This window comes from Moschus berezovskii, chromosome 21 (assembly GCF_049115385.1).
Source record: "Moschus berezovskii isolate FMDL1 chromosome 21, NW_MosBer_1.0, whole genome shotgun sequence".
NCBI classification, from domain to species: domain Eukaryota; kingdom Metazoa; phylum Chordata; class Mammalia; order Artiodactyla; family Moschidae; genus Moschus; species Moschus berezovskii.
Window position 1 is genome coordinate 1,720,923 of NC_142480.1, and position 17,799 is coordinate 1,738,721.

The following is a 17,799-nucleotide window of genomic DNA, read 5'->3' on the forward strand; positions in this document are numbered from 1 at the left end:
GGGGCAGGCTCGGGCCAGTGGGCACTGCCACTAGGGGTCTGCACCTGATGACCGTGTTCCTCCGGCCTGGCCCTGGCCCCTCTGCTCCCCCTGGACCCCAGTGCCCCCGGCCAGGTGCCGACCTGTCCCCACACTTCAGGGAGCACACGATGCCCTGGGACCTGTCGCTGCCCAGCCCAGCTCCCTGGCTCCCAGGACACCGAGACCCGGCCCTCATGCCGCCCGAGCCAGTGCCTGGGCCGGGCAGGCAGAGGGGAGCCGGGGGCCGACTGCAGGTGCGGGCGAGGGCAAGCAGCTTCAGGCGGGGCCTCCGAGCACCGGGTCACAGACCTGCCGCATATCTGCTGTGGGCCCGATGCCCCAGCGGTGACTGACCCATACCCAGCCCCCCCACCCCTACCCAGGAAGGCGGAAAAGGGCTGGACTGCCATGGCGTGGGCAGAGGGGTCGGCTGGGGAGGGGCCCCCCAGGGCCTCCAATGGAACAACCCTGGGCTGAGCCACTGTCCTCGGTGCTCATAAGGCCCGTGGGCGTGGGCCAGCTGCCCGGCCTCTGCGCCTCATCTGCCCTGGTTATAGCAGGAGCGTCCCACCGGGGCCAGTGCGGGGGAGAGCAGAGGACAGAGCAGGGCAGCAGGCTGGCAGCGGGCAGGATCTGGGCGCTGACTGGGCACTGACGGGCACCAGCCGAGCGGAGCCCCCAGGACCTGCAGGACCAAGCGCGGAGCCGGGGGCCCGCCTGCCCTCTCAGCAGCCCTGCAGCCTGGGGAAGGCCCTGCCCGACCCATGCGGCCTCTGCCCAGCAGGCGCCGGGGAGGTACCTGGGCCCTGGTGAGGATGACGGTTTTCTGCAGGGTCTCCAGCACGAAGGAGAGCACGGAGGCGGCGAAGGCCATGGTGTTGGTGCCGTGGATGACCACAAAGCCGTCGTAACGCCCGTAGTGGCTCTGCGGGGGCGGCGGCCAGCTCAGGAGGCCCAGCCCTGGGAGCAGGCGCTGGTGCCCCAACACGCGGCTGGCGGAACTCAGGGGCGCGCAGGAGGGCCCCAGTCACTGCCAGCCGGGGAGACCCGCGGGGAACGGAGCCCCTGCCCCTGGGCGCTGCTCTCTCCCAGGACAGCCTTCCCCCATGAACCCCTGGGGTCTCCCAGTGACACCCCTCGGCCCTGAGAGATCCTGGCGGGGGTCTCAAGGCACTTTGATCCCGGGGTGGGAAGATTCCCCCGCAATGCCTGAGCACACCATCAGCTGGACGATGGTGCCAGGCCCAGCTCAGTGCTCCGGAGGGCCCCTTGCTGAATGACCACTGCCCCCGAGGGCAGCAGGGGCTGCAGGGTGAGGAAGCCCACCAGCCTCTTGGTCCAGTGGGAGGGCCAGGCATGCACACAAGCAACAGGCATGAGGCACAGCCCGCGCTGGAAGATGAGAGGTCAGAGGTGGGCAGGGTGCGGACAGCAGGCATGGGGACGGCCCCTCCAGGGAGTCAGAAGGCCCCCCTGGCACGCAGGCCAGCTCTGCAGGGACACCCCCCCAGCCACCGCCTCCGTGGGAGCAGCCAAGGCCTCAGGGGGCAGTTGGCCTGGGCTATGGTTGTGAGGAGTACAGCACCGGGAATCATGGGGTCCCAGGACCTCTCTTGAAGCCCATCAAAAGACCAAGCCAAACGGGGCTGGAGCTGCATGGGAGCAGAGACATGTGGTGGAGTGGGCCGCCCTCTGCCGGCCACACAAGGAATTTGCGCATGGCTGGACAGCAGGACGAAGAATTGATGCTTTTGAACTGTGGTTGAAGAAGACTCTTGAGAGTCCCTTGGACTGCAAGGAGATCCAACCAGTCCATCCTAAAGGAGCTCAGTCCTGGGTGTTCATTGGAAGGACTGAAGCTAAAGCTGAAACTCCAATATTTTGGCCCCCTGATGTGAAGAGTTGACTCACTGGAAAAGACCCTGATGCTGGGAAAGATTGAAGGCAGGAGGAGAAGCGGACGACAGAGGATGAGATGGCTGGATGGCATCACTGACTCAATGGACATGAGTTTGAGTGAGCTCCGGGAGCTGGTGATGGACACAGAAGCCTGGCGTGCTGCGGTTCATGGGGTCGCAGAGTCGGACACAACTGAGCAATTGAACTCACCTGGACTGGACAGCAGCCCTAGGTGCTCAGAAAAGCCGTCAGGCCCCAGCTGTGGCTGCTGCTGGCCAGAGACCAGGGAGACTGCCCCAGACACAGCTGCAAACATCCAGAGACAGGGGCCAGGCCTGGGGCCACTGGGGCCAGCGCCCAGCTCCCAGGAAGGGCACCTCAGTGACAAGCCTCTCTCTGGGGAGCAGGGTTTCTTAAGGGGGGAAGGTGAGAAATGGGCCGGGAGGGCCCCCACCCCGGGAGGCAGTAGCTGGGGCCGGCGCTGGTGGGGTGGGGGGATGGAGAGGAGAGCTGACGGGGGTGGGGGCTCTGGCTGCAGGTAAGACGTCCACCCGGTGGCCTAAACCACAAGCCCTAAGCCCACTAAGTCTGCACTCCAGTGTGGGCTTGGGGCAGACAGAGCGGGGTGGACCAGGCGTGGAGCTGTCAGTCTGCAGAGAGGTGTCTCACGCCTCTGCCCAGGACACGGACAGGGACAAGCTAAGTGTTCATAGTGAGGCAGCCACCTGGGCCATTTCCTCACCAGAAAGTGGACGTGGGCCTCGGTGCTGCCCCCAGGGTGCGGGGAAGAGGGTTGTGGGAGCCGTGCCGCCGCGGTGGGCCCCCCAGCCCTCCCCGCAGCCCTGCCCCAGCCTTCCCCACACTCCCCCAGCCCTCCCCCAGCCCTCCCCCCAGCCCTCCCCGCACTCCCGCAGCCCTCCCCCAGCCCTCCCCGCACTCCCCCAGCCCTCCCCCAGCCCTCCCCGCACTCCCCCAGCCCTCCCCCACCCAGCCCTCCCCGCACTCCCACAGCCCTCCCCCCCCCCACTCCCCCAGCCCTCCCCCAGCCCTCCCCGCACTCCCCCAGCCCTCCCCCAGCCCTCCCCGCACTCCCCCAGCCCTCCCCCAGCCCTCCCCGCACTCCCCCAGCCCTCCCACAGCCCTCCCCACAGCTCTCCCCACACTCCCCCAGCCCTCCCACAGCCCTCCCCACAGCTCTCCCCACACTCCCCCAGCCCTCCCCCAGCCCTCCCCCATTCCCCCCAACACCTTCCCCTCGCCCTCCCCGCACTCCCTGGTCACCTCGATGGTGCGGGCTATCTGAACCCACTCGGCGGTGGTCATGTCACTGGAGTCAAGGAGTAGACTTGACTGTAGACGACCCTCTGGTCGGGGCTGGCCGGCCTGCGGCGGGGCAGACGGCAGGCTCGCACTCAGCACCCTCTCTGTCGGCAGCCCCGTCCCCTCCGCCCGGTCGGGCACCGGGGCCGTGGCATCAGGCCCTGCACCTCCACAGCTCCCCTTCTGCCGAGGCTGCAGGAACAAGCACTGTGGCCCCGGGGAAGGGCTGCTCCACGGCAGGAAGTGAACAGGACACCGCCGGGAGCCGTGCCGCTGGCAGGAGGGGTCAGCGGCCAGGAGGGTGACCCCTGCCCCACCGGCCAGCAGGGAAGAGCACCGGGCAGCCTGGGCTCCAACCTGGGAAGCAGGACCTTCTCGGGGGCAGGGGGACCCTGGGGCCAGCCCCTGCCTCCCCTGATGGACTTTAAAGGGGACTGCGGTCAGTTCTAAAGCCACCAAAGTGGGGCTGGCGTCCTCCAGCAGCTCGCTGCAGACACCCCGAGAAGCCACAGCCCGCTAAGCTGGCCTGGCAGGTGCCAGGCTCAGGGTGCCCCCCACCCCACGACAGCTGGCCGTCATCCGTGCCCAGGACCCAGGGGAGCGCCCACTCCCGCAGCACCAGGGTGTCCTCGGGGGCCGGGCCCGGGCGTGCTCCTCGTCAGGGGACATGGGCAGCATCCTCAGAACCACATCCAGGCCCCTCCCGGGGGCGAGCACTGGGGGTGGGGCGGGCGGGGGGTCAGGGGCTGGCAGCCACCACCAGGGCCCCCACCCTGCTCCTCGCTGGGGGCCGGGCCCGGGCAGGATGGGGGCTGGGCGCTGCGGGTAAGCTCTGGCCCTGAGGGAGTCAGACTGGGTGCTCAGGCCTGCAGCCGTCCCAGGGCCCTGGCAAGTATGGACCACTGCCCGGGGCCTGGACCATGGCTCTCCCCTGGACAGCCCAGGGGTCTGCCAGGGGCTCCAGCCGCATCCTGGCTAACACCTCCACCTCCAGACGAGCCCACGGCCCCAGCAAGGCTCAGGGCACCCTGGTCCCCTCACAACACACACACACACAGCACTCCTCTCCCTGACTTCCCAGAACATCCACACCATTCTGCCCAAGGACACACTGTTGACTCTGTCTGACGTTCTCTGCTCCATCCCCCTTCTCACCCGGCAGATGCTTCCCCCCTCCAACCCCCCGGGCGCAGGGCACCACCTCCAGGAAGCCCTCCTTGATGGCCAGGTCGTGGTGCCTTTGCCACACACACCCAGGTTACCCTCTCTCCTTCCCTGGCCAGAAGCACGCATCTAAGGAGGCACTGGGCAGAAATGGCACGCGTTCTAAGAAAAGCTTAAGAAGTCCCAAGTATTTCCCGGAAACAAACAACTTCCTCAGCAGAGGCTCCCAGAAGAATCTCTGCATCCAGGCCCTAGCCTTTTGTCCCATCCTGCTCCTCCGTGACCTGGGGCAGGTGGGCTGACTCCTCCTCACTGAGGTTCTGCTGGGCATCACCCACGTGCCTGGCCGTGCTGGACACCCGGATGCAGCAGCAAGGACAATACACTCCCACCCCCGCCATTCCAGAGAAGCTTCTTTGGCTGAAACACAAAGGACCTCCAGGACCAGGGGCAACAGGCACCTGGGCGGAGATCTTGCTCCCAGCCTTCACCCTCTGCCAGGTGTATCAGCCTACTGCTGCTGTGTAACAAGCTGCCCCAAGCTTAGCAGCTTAAACAGCACCCTTCATTATCTCACAGTCTGAAGGTGGGGCCTGGGGTGGGTTCAGGTGTTGGGGTCGTGATCTTCCTGGAGGTGCTGCAGCAGGTCTGGTCCAGGCTCACCCGGCGGCTGGCAGAACTCAGTTTCACGCCAGTAACAACCAAGGCAATGGCAAGCCACTCCAGTACTCTTGCCTAGAAAATCCCATGGATGGAGGAGCCTAGTAGGCTGCAGTCCGTGGGGTCGCTAAGGGTCGGACACGACTGAGTGACTTCACTTTCACTTTTCACTTTCACACATTGGAGAAGGAAAGGGCAGCCCACTCCAGTGTTCTTGCCTGGAGAGTCCCAGGGACAGGGGAGCCTGGTGGGCTGCCATCTATGGGGTCACACAGAGTCGGACACGACTGAAGGGACTCAGCAGCAGCAACAACCAAGAACCTTCCCAGCCCACACCCCCGGCTAGGGGGACCCCCGCAACGGCCGGTGAGTCCTGACCCTTTGAATCTCTCTGACCTCTTCTCCTCCCTCTGCAGAGCCTGACAGCTGCCCCGCCTGTGCCTCCACCCACCCACCCCAGTCCCTTTTGGGCATGTGACTCCTCCTCAGGCTGGCGGCCAGGATCTCTCCCCAGATGTGAATCCGGCCACGCACTCCTTTCCTTGGGGTCGTGGGCCCAGCATCCGACCCTCCCCCCAACCCCTGCCCCCAGCTCACTGATGCCCCGTCCCCACCCTGCAGCTCAGGGCAGGGCTCAGCTTCCCCGTGCCTCGCCCTCTGAGGAACAAATCAGCACAAACCCAGGAAACCAAAGCAGCAATGTTTGCGGGCCAGAAGCCGCAGACTCTGGGCGGCAGGGTGGGCTTCCTGCCCCCGCGCCCCCTCCACACATCCACCACACACCCCCGCCACACAACCCCAGGCCCAGCTCCCGCCAGCCCCGCAGGGAGCACAGCCTCAGAGTTCAGGGTGCTGTCTCCCCAGGCAGAGAAGGATACCTCGGGGAAGGGGCACCTTGAATAGCCACCCCCTCTTCCCCCCAGATAGCCCCCGTGGGGGCTCCATACGCTTTGCTGCAGAAGCAACGTGGCTCAGGGAACATCAGTGCGAGGCCGCCCAGCCGGCCACCCTCCTAAGATGCTGGAGGATGGCCGGGACACGCGGCTGCCTGCACAAAGCTCTGGACTCGCCAGCCCTGCTGCTGGGGGTAGGCCCCAACTTCAGACCTGGGCGTTGAGGGAGGCCCAGGGCCGGCCGCCCACCCACCTGTGGCAGGGGACAAGACCCGCGGATGTCCCCACCTGAGCCCCAGGACCAAGTGGCAACGTCTCTGTGGGTGTGAGTTCAGGAGATGACGCTGGCTTCTGGCCTCCACCCGCGTCCTTGTGAGAGAGCTTGATGCCCAGAGGGGAGGACAGAGCAGAGCTGGCCCAGGTCGGGGAGGTCTCCAGAGGACCCTTCTGCTACCCGAGGCCCTGGTTTGGGGTCCTGGGTCAGGCAGGCACAGGAGGCTCCCCCACCACTGTCTGCATCAGCTCCCCTGCGGTGGGTGGCCTTGGGGGGTGGCCGTGGAAATATGAGGATCCACGGGCGGGGCGGGTGATATGCACGGTCACTGCCACCCCAGAGCCAGGCCACTGCTGGTGGACCCGGGGGGATGGGCGCGGGGGCCCTGACCTCCAGGAACATCCCACCCCAGGGCCAGCCGGGTGGCCCAAGAGGAGGCCACACTCTGCTTCCATTCTACTCTCCGGGGGCAGAACTCTGCTGTCGCATCATCATACAAAGCACCCAAAAATATGGGGAAAACGGTGGTGAGAGGGTCAGGAAGTCAACAAATAAAAATGTTTTTGTGGATTTTGTAATATTATTGGCTTTTAAGAACAGGAGGTTTGTTATTTCCTTCATCAATCTAAGTAAACACCTGTTAACAACAACAAAAAAACCCAGGGAGGGGATTGGGAAACTTCCCTGGCTGTCCAAAGGTTAAGACTTCCCCTGCAGGGGGGCAAGGGTTCGATTTCTGGTCAGGGACTAAGATCCCACCTAGTACGCAGTGCAGCAAAAACAAAACAACTAATAAGCAAACACCTGCTTTCACATCTAATTCTGATTTGTAAATCAGATTCCCGTTCTTAACGAGGGCCCCCAGCTTCAGGCCCTCCACAAGCAGAAGTGGCAGCACCGGGCCTCGTCTCCCTCCTGTGCAGGTGGGGAGCTGGTCACGGGCAGTGGCCCCACAGACACGTTCCCCCATAAGGGCCGGTCTGCCCCCAGGACAGGGAGCGCATGGCAGCCTGTTCCATGAAGGGCATCCAGGCCGAGGGCAGGAGAAGCCATGGGCATTGCCTTTCAGGATGAGGCTGGGCTGCCAGGCCCTCCTGTGGCCTCCTGGGACGTCCTGGCCCCTGCGGAGGGGAGCCGGGCCTACGTGGGGCGCACGGGGCGTCGGGGTCTCGGGCCAGGGTGCTGCCTGACCCCAGGCTAGCCATCATCGACTGATCTCAGATTCATGATGCCCTTTGACCAGTGACATCATCTCTGATCTCAGAGAGGGGGCGGGCGAGGGTGTCCGCGGCCTTGCCCTCCCCTCAGCATCCTGACCTTTGGCAGGGCTTGCATGCCTGGCAGGTCACTGTTTACCAGCAGGCGCAGAAATGCTCCCAACAGTGAGAATCCAAACAGCCAGGCCGCGGCCCGCCCCTCACCGCCCTCACAGGAGCTGGCGGGCACCCTTGCCCGCGGGCCGGTGGGGACCGCAGGGAGTGGCCGGGGTGGCCCGGCAGCCGCTGGTGTCCGGAGTAAGAGGCCCGGACAGCCCTTGAACACCTGCCCACCCGCCCATCTGTGCAGGGACGGGGGAGCCACCCCTCCCGGGGCTGGGGCAGAAAGGAGCCGGCAGCAGCGCGGGGCGCCCACCAGAGTGGGGTCAGGATGCCTCAAAGGCCGGCCGGCGGGAGCAGACCCCCTCCCCGCCCGCGCCCTGCACCGCCGCGCACGCTGATGGTGCCGCCGGTGTAGATGGCCAGGAGCCGCCGCTCTGGTCCCCCGCCATGCCCGCCGCGCGGGCCTGCGGGCGCGGCCGGGGGCGGGCACTCGCCGCAGGGCCGGCCCCCGGCGGGGAGGTACTAGGGACAGGTCCCAGCGGCCCCAGTGACCCGGGGCGTTTTGAGTCGCTGTGACTTGTGGCACAAAGGCCATGGGCCTCACCGACGGTGGGGCCCGAGGACCCCCAAAGCGGAGGGCGGGTGGCCCTCCCCACAGGCCCTGGCCCTACAGCTGACCCGGCACTGCAGACCATGCCGTTGGGGTCTTCTGCCCTGGAAGACGGGGCAGGCAGAGACCCCAGCCGGTCCATTCACACTGTCCAGAAGCCCGAGGGGACGCCCTCCAGGCCTAGATAGAGCCCACCCGTGGCCGTCCAGCTTCCCAGGGGGTGCTAGTGGTAAAGAGCCTGCCTGTCAATGCTGGACTCTCCAGAGACATGAGTTTCATCCCTGGGTTGGGAAGAGCCCCTGGCGAAGGAAATCCCTGTCTGGGAAACCCCGCGGACAGAGGAGTCTGGCGGGCTACAGTCCTTGGCGTTGCAAAGAGTCAGAAACGATAGAGTGTGAACACACACACACACACACACCCCCCACCCCCTCGGTACACACACACACACACCCCACCCCCTCGGTACACACACACACACACCCACACACACACACACACCCCACCCCCTCGGTACACACACACACACACACACCACACACACACACACCCCACCCCCTCGGTACACACACACACACACACACCACACACACACCCCACCCCCTCGGTCCACGAGATGGAGGAGGAGGATGCGGAGTACCAGAACTCCCCGCAGGTGGAGTCAGTCTGTGTAGCCCTCCCTGGGGTCAGCACACCAAGGCCCTGTAGGGGAACCACACAGGGGCGGGGAACCACAACGCGGTTTGGTGGAAAACTGATTCCTCTCCAGAGAGAGCCCTTCCGGACTTGATTCTGATTCCTGGAAGTGATGAAATAAAATTTCTATTTTATGGCCAGACAGACAGGGGAAAAAAAAAGTCTGGCCTTAAGGGATCAAAGTCTTCTTGGGAGAGACTTGCTTTTCTCCTCCTCTTTCAGAAGTAAATGTTCTACTTGGGCCTTTCTAGGAACCCTTATCAAGGCCCTCTTTTAAAAATGCAAATTCCACCATTCCCTTCTCGGGGGATCTTCCCAATCTAGGGATTGAACTCTGGTCTCCTGGATTGCAGGCAGATTCTGAGCCATCAGGGAAGCCCAACTCCTATCCTAAGACAAAACAAAAGGCTGGGTAATTTGGAACTTGAGTTGTCAGCCTTAGTTGCTCAGGCCTGATTCTTTGCAACCCATAGGACTGTAGACCTCCAGGCTCCTCTGTCCGTGGAATTCTCCAGGCAAGAATACTGGACTGGGTTGCCATTCCCTTCTCCAGGAGATCTTCCCAACCCAGAAGCTGAGCCCCATCTCCTGCATTAGAGGCAGATTCTTTACCGTCTGAACCACAGACAAATACAAATCTTAAGTGTCTCCTCCCCATATAGCAGTAAAAAGGGCCTAGCCATCTAAACAAGTGGCCGTGACTTGCCCCATCTGCCAGAACCCCAGTTTGAATCCAATCCCTCTTGTAACTGACAGGATTTGGGGGTGGGCAACTTTGTCTTTATCTTATGCATACACCACCCTTATGGCAGAAAGTGAAGAGGAACTAAAGAGCCTCTTGATGAGGGTAAAAGAGGAAAGTGAAAAAGCCGTCTTGAAACTCAACATTAAGAAAACTAAGATCACGGCATCCTATCCTATCACATCACTTCTTGGCAAACAGAAGGGGAAAAAGTGGAAGCAGTGACAGATTTTATTTTCTTGGACTCCAAAATGAAGCTCCAATATGTTGCATCAGGGATGGCCAATGAGTTTGTGAAGAGCAAACTCACTGGAAAAGACCCTGATGCTGGGAAAGATTGAGGGCAAGAGGAGAAGGGGGCAACAGAGGATGAGCTGGCTGGATGGCATCACTGACTCAATGGACGTGAGTCTGAGCAAGCTCTGGGAGGCAGTGAAGGACGGGGAAGCCTGGCGTGCTGCAGTCCATGGGGTTACAAAGAATCAGACACAACTGAACAACTGAACAAAAACAAGAAAATCACTGCAGACGGTGACTGCAGCCACGAAATTAAAAGATACCTGTTCCTTGAAAGAAAAGCTATGACAAACCTAGACAGCATATTAAAAAGCAGAGCCATCACTTTGCTGACAAAGGTCCCTATAGTCAAAACTATGGTTTTTCTAGTAGTCATGTATGGATGTGAGAGTTGGACCATAAAGAAGGCCGAGTGCTGAAGGATTGGTATTTTCAGGCGAGTGTATGCTCCTGCTGTGCGTGGCCTCCTCCTTGGGGGGGCCGCACCGAGGTTGTTTCAGCCAGATTAAACCCGAGTCACGGCACCAAAGATGTCAGACGAGCGTATGCTCCGCGGTTCTGTCTCGTCACAACAAAGATTTGGAGTGACGGACATTAAAGCCCTCGGCACGTCACAGCTCTCGGGTCTTGGGCAAACCATGTTATAGCTCTTGGACAAATCAGTGTTACAGCTCTGTTTTATTTAGAAGCTAGCAGGAGAATCCATTCTCAAAGCGTGAGGGCATGCCAACCCAAAGACGTGAAGAGAAGAGAGTGCAGGAGCGCGCCAGCGTGCGAGGCAGGTGGGGGGTGCAAAGAGAGAGAGAGAGGACCCGGCCCTTTGGCTCCTCGTTTTATGTTTTCCCTCCCCTGGGCCTGCCCTGTGCAAATTGGGCTCAGCCAGGAGTGCTGTTTGTTCTACCTGAAGTCCCCGGACCTGCCTTTGTTCTGTTTTTGCCGGCTTTTCCCTTCCTTGTCTTCTAGCCACCACCATTTTGGACTCCTGTTTCCTATTCTAACTGGAGAGTCGGACTGTGAAAAAGGCTGATCGCCAAAGAACTGATGCTTTTGAACTGTGGTGCTGGAGAAGACTCTTGAGAGTCCCTTGGACTGCAAGGAGATCAAACCAGTCCATCCTAAGGGAGATCGATCCTGGGTGTTCACTGGAAGGACTGATGCTAAAGCTGAAACTCCAATACTTTGGCCACCTCATGCGACGAGCTGACTCACTGGAAAAGACTCTGATGCTGGGAGGGATTGGGGGTGGGAGGAGACGGGGACGACAGAGAATGAGATGGCTGGATGGCATCACCAACTCGATGGACATGAGTTTGAGTGAACTCCGGGAATTGGTGATGGATAGGGAGGCCTGGCGTGCTGTGATTCATGGGGCTGCAAAGAGTCGGACACAACTGAGCGACTGAACTGAACTGAACTGAAAGGTTTCTTAGGAAACTCAAAGGAACTAACCATAACATAAAAATCTTAAATTATAAAATAAACATCAAAATCCCAAACTGCTGTTCATCTCAGTTCAGTCACTCAGGTGTGTCCGACTCCGCGACCCCATGAATCACAGCACGCCAGGCCTCCCTGTCCATCACCAGCTCCCAGAGTTCACGCAAACTCACACCCATCGAGTCGGTGATGCCATCTAGCCATCTCATCCTCTGTCATCCCCGTCTCCTCCCGCCCTCAATCCCTCCCAGCATCAGGGTCTTTTCCAGTGAGTCAGTTCTTCGCATCAGGTGGCCAAAGTATTGGAGTTTCAGCTTCAGCATCAGTCCTTCCAATGAACACCCAGGACTGATCACCTTTAGGATGGACTGGTTGGATCTCCTTGCAGTTTTAATTTTTTGAGGGCCCTCCACACTGTTTTCTGTAGTAGCTGCCCCGTTTTAAAATCCTACCAGCAGTGCACAAAGCTTCCAGCTTCTTTACTGTCTCACCAGTATTTGTTGTTTTCTGTTTTTAGTTTTAATTTGGCTCTGGCAGCTACTAAGAAAACAGTGTGGAGGGCCCTCAAAAAATTAAAACTTGAGCTGAAACCATTTGGTGGTGGTTTGTGGGGCCCCTGGGTCAGGAAGATCCCCTGGAGGAGGGCATGGCAACCCACTCCAGCCTTCTTGCCTGGAGAATTCCAGGGATAGAGGAGCCTGAAGGGCTCCAGTCCATGGGGTCGCGAAGAGTCGGACATGGCTGAAAGGACTGAGCATGCACACACAGAAGGCTCCAGTCCTCTATGTGTCAGCGCATAAAAAGCTCAAGAGGCAGAGTGATAGATAAGAAGTGATTTATCAGAATAGGATGCTTGTGACAAGCAGACGGTCAAGAGGATGCTGTGCCCGGAGAACCTAGCAGGCTACAGTTTTATAATCAGAGGAAATGTGGGAAGGGAGAAAAGACCGCTTTCTTCCTCATTATTGAGGAGACGCCACGCTTCCATCATCAGCTCCTCCTCCAGCTGGGCAGAGGAGCTTTCTTGTCGCTACGTGGTCAAGTTAGGGCCACAAATTATTGTTTTCCATGTGTGCAGAGAGCGTGTCCTACCTCACTCAGCTCACACGCAGGATGTGCGTCTCACGCCACCACTGTCTTATTGTCTAGGGGCATGTCCCGTTCTTCTGGGGAATGGTTTTGTTGCTAAGCCAGCCTGCTCGGTTTTGTGGTGAAACACACCTGCCTTCTTGAGTAATCATTAACTTACAGGGGTCCGCCATGTTTCTTCTGGCTGCAGTCTCCTAGTGGGATTAACTATTTAATCACCTACCTACGTCGCCCTTTACTCTGTCCGTATCAGAACTACCGTTGAGCCACTAATCCCACTTCCAGGCATTCGTCCAAGAGTTTAAAGCGGTCTTGAGGACGTCCTTGTGCCCGCACACAGCGCAGCACTAGTCACAACAGCCAGGAGGTGACAGACAAGTGGAGAAGCGCAACGAGCATCGGCCCAGCGGGCCACCGTCCGGCCTGAAGGGGTCGGTCCCCACACACGCCACGACTCGGGCGAGCCCTGAGCACGTGATGCTGAACGGAGCAGGCCAGGCGCAGAGAAGGACACCGCACAGCCTACCCACGGAGATATCCGAGGGGGCCAAGCGCAGAGGCAGACAGCGCCGGGGCAGGGGCAGGAGGAAGTGGGGGGGCGTTGAATCCGATTTGCAAGGTGAAAAGGTTCTAAAGGTCTGCTTCACAACAGGTAAGCAAAACTCACATTTTTAAATGCTTAAGATGGCGATGCGTGTGTTTTTACCACAACACAATGAATAGGCAAGGTTACACGAGGATAACACTTTCACGGGACGCATACCTGGCAAAGCACTTACACCCTAAACAAAGAACTGCTGCAAGTCAGTGAGAGAAACACAGACAGCCCCCGAAACAGCCCGAGACTTCAGCAAACACGTCACAAAACAAGATACGGGAAAGTGCAATACAAAGAGTGATGAATAAAAGCGGATTAGCTACTCAGTGGGGGTAAACAGAATCCTAAAGATTACAGGAAATGGACGGGCCATTGGCTAAGACCCAGCGCTCCCAGTGCAGGGCCCCAGGTTCGATCCCTGGTCAGGGAACTAGATCCCACATGCCGCAACTGAATCTGCATTGCACGACCAAGTCTCATGTGCTGTAGATAAGGCTCCTCGTTTATTAAGCCAAATAAGTGAGCAAATTCCTTTTAAAGACTATAGAAAGAGAGGGCCAAAGTAGACAGCACTTTGAAAAACTCAGCCGTTCCTTGTAAGGTTTAACCACTATCTGCTCAGTAATCCCACCACTTCCGTTCAGTTCAGTTCAGTCGCTCAGTTGTGTCCGACTCTTTGCGACCCCATGGACTGCAGCACGCCAGGCCTTCCTGCCTGTCACCAAGTCCCCGAGTTTACCCAAAGTCATGTCCATCGAGTCGGTGACGCCATCCAGCCATCTCATCCTCTGTCGTCCCTTCTCCTGCCCTCGATCAAAGGATGCTCAAACCCCACCTCTGCGAGGTGTTTATCCTGTTTATCTAAGCGACAGGAAGTCATGTATCTATGAAGACTTGTTCACAGCAGCTTTCTTCGGCCCAAAGTGAAAGCAATCCACATCAGTAGGAGAACGGATAAGTAAATTGGTAGTTTTTATACAATGGATAACAAAAGAAAAAATCATTCATTTATACAACAACATGAACGAACCTCAAAAAATGTCATGCAAAAAGTAGCCTGACCAGACGAGTACGTGCTGTAGGATTCCATTTATATGACCTTCTACAACAGTCAGAACTAACCTACAGAGAAAAAAAAAACTAATATACAGCGAAAGAGATCAGAAGGGTGCTTGCTGTGTGGGGAACCTTCAATGCTGATGGAAACAGCCTGCTCTGGCATGGCTGCGTGCATTCATCAGCTCCTTCAGGACTGAAATTCACACCCATGTGTGTAACTGCTAGTGCAAGAGTTAGTCCCTCAGTTGTGTACAACTCTCTGCGACCCCACGGACTGTGGCCCTCCAGGCTCCTCTGTCCATGGGATTCTCCAGGCAAGAATACTGGAGTGGGCAGCCATTCCCTTCTCCAGGGGATCTCCCCGACCCAGGAATCAAACCTGGGTCTCCTGCATTGCAGGCAGATTCTTTACCATCTGAGCCACCAGGGAAGCCCAAATGTAAACTATACCTCAAGCATTTTTTTAAAAAAGAAAAAAATAATAACCTCTGATTTAGAGCTCTATATGAAAAAATGGAGGGGACATTTTATCTTTTTAAGTATTTTATTTAGGTGTGCTGGGTCTCAGTCGAGGCATGCAGGATCTTTAGCTGTAGCACTTGGCATCTGGTTCCCTGACCAGGGATTGAACACAGGCCACCTGTGTTGGGCGCTCAGAGTCTTAGCCCCTGGACTACCAGGGAAGTTCTCGAGGAAACATTTTTAAAAGACCTGGTAACATCTTTTCACTTTATACTCTTCCCAAATGAGGTTATTTTGTAATAACTCTAAACAACCAATAATATACAAACAATAAACTTATATAACTCTCCAAGTTGTTTATAAAAATGCTTCCACACAGTTGGAAGTAGTTCTGCTTTCTTGTCATAATTGCGCATCAATATTTCCAACTGTTTTTTCATTTATGAGGAGTTCCCTCCCATCACCAGGTTGCAAGCCAAAATTTAGAAAAGCCTTGTCTACAGACCGACAGCTGCTGAAACAAAACCTGTGGTTCTGAGAGAGAGTCACTAGATGGCAGTGCTGCTGCTCTGACGGCTCTCAATTAGGAGGAAAAAAACACGTCCCCCTCCCTTGAATAGGTTTGTTGAAACCCAAGTATAAGTAGCGCATTATGAAATGCAATTTAAGCAAGAAAATATTATGTTAGAGATGATGCGCCTCTCTCTAATTACACAAAAGCACAGCCTAATTTAAGATTCCTCTAAAATCTTTGCCTGTCATCTTTCAACATTATACTACTTCTCTGAGGTTATAATGGCACGTTTTTCTCTCTTGCTTAAAAAAAAAATCTTTTCAAGTTAATGTTCTAAGACCATTGTTCCAATTCAAAAGCAAATCCAGGGATTAATCCAGAACATGCCAGAAAACAGAGCACTATTTTCTGCAGCACTTCCTCACGTGGCATTTAATCACTCTCCCAGCCGCTCTGCTCTGGTTTCCAGGGAGTCCTAACTTGCGGTGGGGGACTGGGTCAGATACCCGCTTATGTTCCTTAACATTCAGGAAGCCTCATGGTGCAGAGAGAAGATGCTCAAGAGACGTTTAGCCACTTGAATTCTGTGATTTGGATCCTGTCTGTGCTTCTAAAAGGAAGCCTGGGCTTTTCAGAGTGGGAAGCAGTGGTCAACTATTCTTTGAATTCAGACGAGTCAGAAAGTACAGCCTGGAAGTAAACATCCATGGCCGCACTGAATCTAGACTGTATCAATTTGCCTTGGTCTCTTCTTGTGATTTTTAATACTTCTCCTACCAGATCAGTTCAGTCACTCAGTCGTGTCCAACTCTGCGACCCCATGGACTGCAGCACGCCAGGCTTCCCTGTCCATCATCAACTCCTGTAGCTTGCTCAAACTCATGTCCATCAAGTCAGTGATGCAATCCAACCATCTCATCCTCTATCAGCCCCTTCTCCTCTGGCCTTCACTCTTTCCCAGCATCAGGGTCTTTTCCAATGAGCCAGCTCTTCACATCAGGTGGCCAAAGTATTGGAGTTTCAGCTTCAGCATCGGTCCTTCCAATGAATATTCAGGACTGATCTCCTTTAGGATGGACTGGTTGGATCTCCTTGCAGTCCAAGGGACTCTCAAGAGTCTTCTCCAGCACCACAGTTCAAAAGCATCAATTCTTCAGCCCTCGGTCCAACTCTCACAACCATACATGACTACTGGAAAAACTATAGCCTTGACTACACGGACCTTTGTCAGCAAAGTGACGTCTCTAACCTTGTTCGTGGATGGGAAGATTTAACATTGTTAAGATGTCAGCTATCTCCAACATGATCTACAGATTCAACACAATCGCAACCCAAATCCCAGCAAGTCATTATATGGATATCAACAAACTGACTTGAAAGTTCGCATTATTCTGTATCATGCAGGTGTACGAGGATATTCACTGCAATGCTGTCTATCAGTGAGAGTACTATTGAAATGTCTGGTGTGAAAAGGCAGTCAATTATGAAAAATCAATAAAATTCTATACCACAAAGTAGTTAAGAAGAATGAGGTAACTCTTTATGTAGTGATCTAGAAATAAGATCCACAATAAAAATTCAGCGAAAAAATTAAGGCACAGATCAGAGTATGCCAGCACATAGCCAGGTGTGAGAACAAACCAACCCGGGGCCTGTGTGCATGGACAGACAGCCTCTGGAAGGGAGCAGACGGTGTGTCTGGACTAGCTTTCCATGGCTGCTGCAACAAGTTACCACAAACGGGGGTCGGGGGCGCGGCCTGACGCAGCAGAAACGGATGGTCTCCGGTTCTGGAGGCCCCGAGCCTGGGATCAAGGGGCCAGCAGGGCTTCACTCCTCCTGAAGCTCTTAGGGAGGGTCCCCGCCGCCTCCGGTCTCGGGGGCTCTGGGTGTGCCTGTCTACAGGCTGTCCCTCCATCTTCACAGCCTCTTCCCTCTGCGTCCTCTGTGTCTCTTAAAAGGATGCTGGTTACTGGCTTCAGAGGCTACCCTAAATCCAGGATGGTCTTCTCGAGATCCTTAATCAGACCTGGAAAGACTCTCTCTCCAGATAAGGTCACATGACAGAGGCCCTGGGGGTTACAATGTGGACACAGGCTCTGCAGCCATCATTCATCCCCACACAATGGTGTCCCGAGAACACTCCCCCTCTGATTTTTCGAATCCAACCGCCTTCCTTGTGGCCACCGCCCTCTGGCACACACGCCCCCGGCTGGCCACCTGCTCTCAGCACCAGTGTCCCCCTGGGTGACAGGCCTTACCTGCAGCGGCCTGCCCCATGCCCCGTGCCACAGCCAGGATGGTCGTTCCCAGTAAGCTCATGTGTGACATCATTGCCCAAGCCTCTCTGAGAGCCCCCACCCCACTCAGAATGAAAGGCAAACTTGCCCTGTGGCCTTGGCTCCCGTCCAAGTGTCCTTGCCTGCCTCCGGCTCACTCTCCAAGTACTCCAAGCGTGTGCTCCCTCCTCCTCTGCCCAGAATTCCTCCTGCCCGCGCGCCCTCAGGTCAGATCTCTATCTGCTCCCCCCTCACCATGAAGCTTTCCCTGACGCTGTCATTTCCTTGCACCTGCCCTCCATTGCCAGGTCAGCAAACCAAAACCCACGGTCTGACACTGGTTCACATAAATAAAGATTTGCTGGAACTCAGCCTTGCTGATTCATCGAAGCATCACCTGTGATTACTTCTGAGCGACAGCTGCAGAGCTGACGAGCCGCACAGCCACCTCATGGCCCCAGCACCCAGG

At 57.1% G+C, this 17,799-nt stretch overlaps 1 protein-coding gene across 1 annotated transcript in view; it reads right to left on the reverse strand.

Moving 5' to 3' along the window:
* ASPG (asparaginase) overlaps nt 1–17,382 on the reverse strand; it is a 31,039-nt gene extending 13,657 nt beyond the window's left edge. Inside the window, 9 exon segments of the mRNA XM_088829867.1 lie at nt 821–946; nt 3,202–3,263; nt 3,266–3,303; nt 3,849–3,876; nt 3,879–3,956; nt 7,910–8,072; nt 8,758–8,859; nt 16,786–16,856; nt 17,313–17,382. Of these exon segments, the coding sequence (XP_088685993.1) occupies nt 821–946; nt 3,202–3,263; nt 3,266–3,303; nt 3,849–3,876; nt 3,879–3,956; nt 7,910–8,072; nt 8,758–8,859; nt 16,786–16,856; nt 17,313–17,382 (738 nt within the window).
* Between the last annotated feature and the right edge of the window lie 417 nt (nt 17,383–17,799).